At 38.7% G+C, this 2997-nt stretch overlaps 1 protein-coding gene across 1 annotated transcript in view; it reads right to left on the reverse strand.

The window, feature by feature from the left end:
• Nucleotides 1-2997, reverse strand: part of LOC110039433 (protein BREAST CANCER SUSCEPTIBILITY 2 homolog B-like) — a 28637-nt gene that overhangs the window by 4464 nt on the left and 21176 nt on the right. The window contains exon 3 of the mRNA XM_020744490.1: nt 168-356. Within this exon, the coding sequence (XP_020600149.1) occupies nt 168-356 (189 nt within the window). The remainder of the gene's footprint in view (nt 1-167; nt 357-2997) is intronic.

A 2997-nucleotide genomic window follows, 5' to 3' on the forward strand; every position in this document is an offset into this window, starting at 1 on the left:
AATCCTAAGCCATTCAACATAAAATGAAAAATATTTTTGTAATTAAAGTACAAGGCACATCCAATTTATCTCGCATAAAACCAGGAACTCTACTAACGCTCATTCCTAAACCGATAAGCAGATTCCACTCTCCCTGCTCCCCACCATTTTCTTAATCCGACCAAAACCTTTCTCTGCAGCAGCTTGAAGGAGTCGGAGCTGTGCATGGAGGAGAGCTGGAAACTCGCGAAAAAGCAGAGCGGGAAAGCAGCAGATACGGAGGAGATGAAACCCAGCACTAGTGTCGAGCGATCCTTCCGGCGGCGGTTCTCCGATCTTGTAAAGGAGCAGAGATCGAGATTCTACATTATGCGACGCTGCGTCATTATGCTCATTCAATGGCGAGACTTATCTTAATTGCTCATTATCTGCCGAATCTATCTGCTTCAACAAGAAAAAAAATCACAGTTTTGTTCCCTCTGCAAAGCGAACAGCAAAAGGAGGAAATGAAGGAATCAGTAACGTTGCAAAACCTTATTTTTTATTTTCATTCCATTTAAAATAAGCTCTGCAATGTTGTTTGTTGTGTGAAATCTGTAACTCGTAGTTGAATTTGAGCAGAAGGGGGCATGGAGGATGGATCTAGAACAGAGATCTTGCTAAAAAAATTCGATTGTGATGTTTTTTTTTTAATTTGTTTTACGTAATCTTTTTTGGGTTTGGTTTCTAGTCATGAATTTGTGCCTGTAGCGATCAAGTGACTGGTGAACAGCTGAAAATCTGCAACCTCATAATTGGATTTGAGCAGAGAAGGGTGAAGGATTTGAAATCCTTCAAAAGATGAATCGATTAAAAATTTGATTTTTGAAGTTTTTTTTTTAATCTGAGTTTCTATAATTACTATTGGCTCCTTTTTGCTTTTGATGAGGAGTGGCTTTGTTTGGTAGGGTTAACTAGTTATGAGAAAAGGTGGGAAATTGGAAAGTACTAAACAGTGCAAGTGGGGGCCTGAGGTGGGAAAGAAGGGAGCAGAGCTGGGCCTTCATTTTTTGCCATTTCCTGGAAGAGGATTTTACTGTGTGGCTTTTTCCGTGTCGTTCCAATTGAAACATCAATACAATTAATCAATAAACAGGTTTTGTTAAGGAATTGTTAGCTTTAAATATCATTTGTAAGATTCAGCAGTGAATTTAAGGTAGAGTTCTTATGAAATAATTATGTTTTATACAATCTTGTGAAATAGCAATAACTGTCTAATGCTTTAAGAAAAATGCAGTTTAGGCTTAGTTTGAAAAGTCATTCATGCTCCGTTTGATTGTTCTGAACGCCACTTGCATATTTATTTTTGTTTGGTAAACTAGTGTCTTCCGGCCTCTCATGAAATTATTTTGCTGTAATGTCATTTTTTTGTGACGAAAGCTCCTTCAAACGAAGCTTCATTTATTTTTCGTTTAATTTTGAAGGGAATTTTCTTTATTTATTTTTTTTGAATTGATATATTTGATGTGGGGTTAAATTTTGCTTGAATGATAGCAGTTGTGGGCTTAGCTAAATGACAAAGATGAACATATTTTGCAAAGTTACTTTCATGAATAATAAGAATTATAGTTTTCAGAATCAAATTTTGTCACTACTAATAACGCTAATTGCCGCCAAAAGTGCATACATTGCACATTATGTATTGCATTGTTGGCATGCATCTAAAGTAGCTCTCAATTCACTTTTTGGTGATGCATGGTTTTGAAAATTATGAATTTATTTTACTCATTTAAAATGTTAAAAAAGTCATCACTTGTTAAAGTTTTTAAAGATATTTTCATTGTTAAAAATATTGCATTGATTTTGTAAATGTCATATGTTGTGCACTAGATCAGAGTATGTCATGTGTCAGAAAGCTAGCAAGCCGTGTGCCGACAAACTAAGGGTTTAATGGCGTAAGCCATCACCTCCCAAATATGTTAACCCCAAAAGATTGTATGGAGCAAGCATATTACTAGATAGATCCTTCTAGTGATGTATGTAGCTCCATAACATGTCGAGTGATTACCCCTTTAAACATGCAAGATCAATTTTATCTTTTTCACAAATTTTCCATTAGAATCTACTTTCATATCAAGTAATAGATGCCATAATCCATTATGCCGTTGTGAAAAAATCTAATATCAACAAGGTCACCTCCAACAAGAACATGTTAGATATGACCCATATATCATAAATGAACAATGCTAAATCAGGAGCAGAGCAGAGCAGAAGATTATGTCCAAATCAAGGGAGCATCCTTATGTGGGTTGGGGTGTGGTACATGGGTAATTTGGTAATTACATATTGTACCCAAGTTTTATTTTTTATGTGCTTTCTAGGGTTATAAATTAGGTTTGTATGTAACCCTAGGGATTATCTCTGAATCCCTGAATTATGTATTTTTTTTTATGTACTTTTTTTGAATTAGTGAAAAGTCGCCGCTCTGCTCCCGATGACATAGGCATTTTGCCTATCTCATTAAATCTCTGTGTTTTTCTGGATTTGTGTCGATTACTGTTTTTCTTCACCCTAATTTCTCAACAAGTGATATCAGAGATAGGTTCAGGGGCAAAGGAGATCGGCACAGTGACGAAGGAGGATTCGTCGTTCTGGCAGACGAGTTTGGCCACGGAGGAAGAGCCGACTAAGTCGGAAGAGTCGGCGCAGAAAGTTCGAGGACTTGCAGAGACTTCGGTTCCAGACGGTTCGCGACCAGGCAGAGCGGGCGAAGCATAAGGAGGATTCGTCGTTCTGGCAGACGAGTTTGGCCACTGAGGAAGAGCCGACTAAGTCGGAGGAGTCGGCGCAGAAAGTTCGAGACTTCGGTTCTAGAAGGTTCGCGACCAGGCAGAGCGGGCGAAGCATAACCAGACTTCAGATTCGCGACATTCGCAACTAGCAAGGGGGCTTCCGTTCGCAACAGGCGCTGCGGACCTGCATCGCGAGGCTCTGTCTTACTTTTCGCATAGGAGTTCGAGGCCAGGGAAGCGGTTCAAC

Source organism: Phalaenopsis equestris, unplaced genomic scaffold (assembly GCF_001263595.1).
Source record: "Phalaenopsis equestris unplaced genomic scaffold, ASM126359v1 Scaffold000002, whole genome shotgun sequence".
NCBI lineage: Eukaryota > Viridiplantae > Streptophyta > Magnoliopsida > Asparagales > Orchidaceae > Phalaenopsis > Phalaenopsis equestris.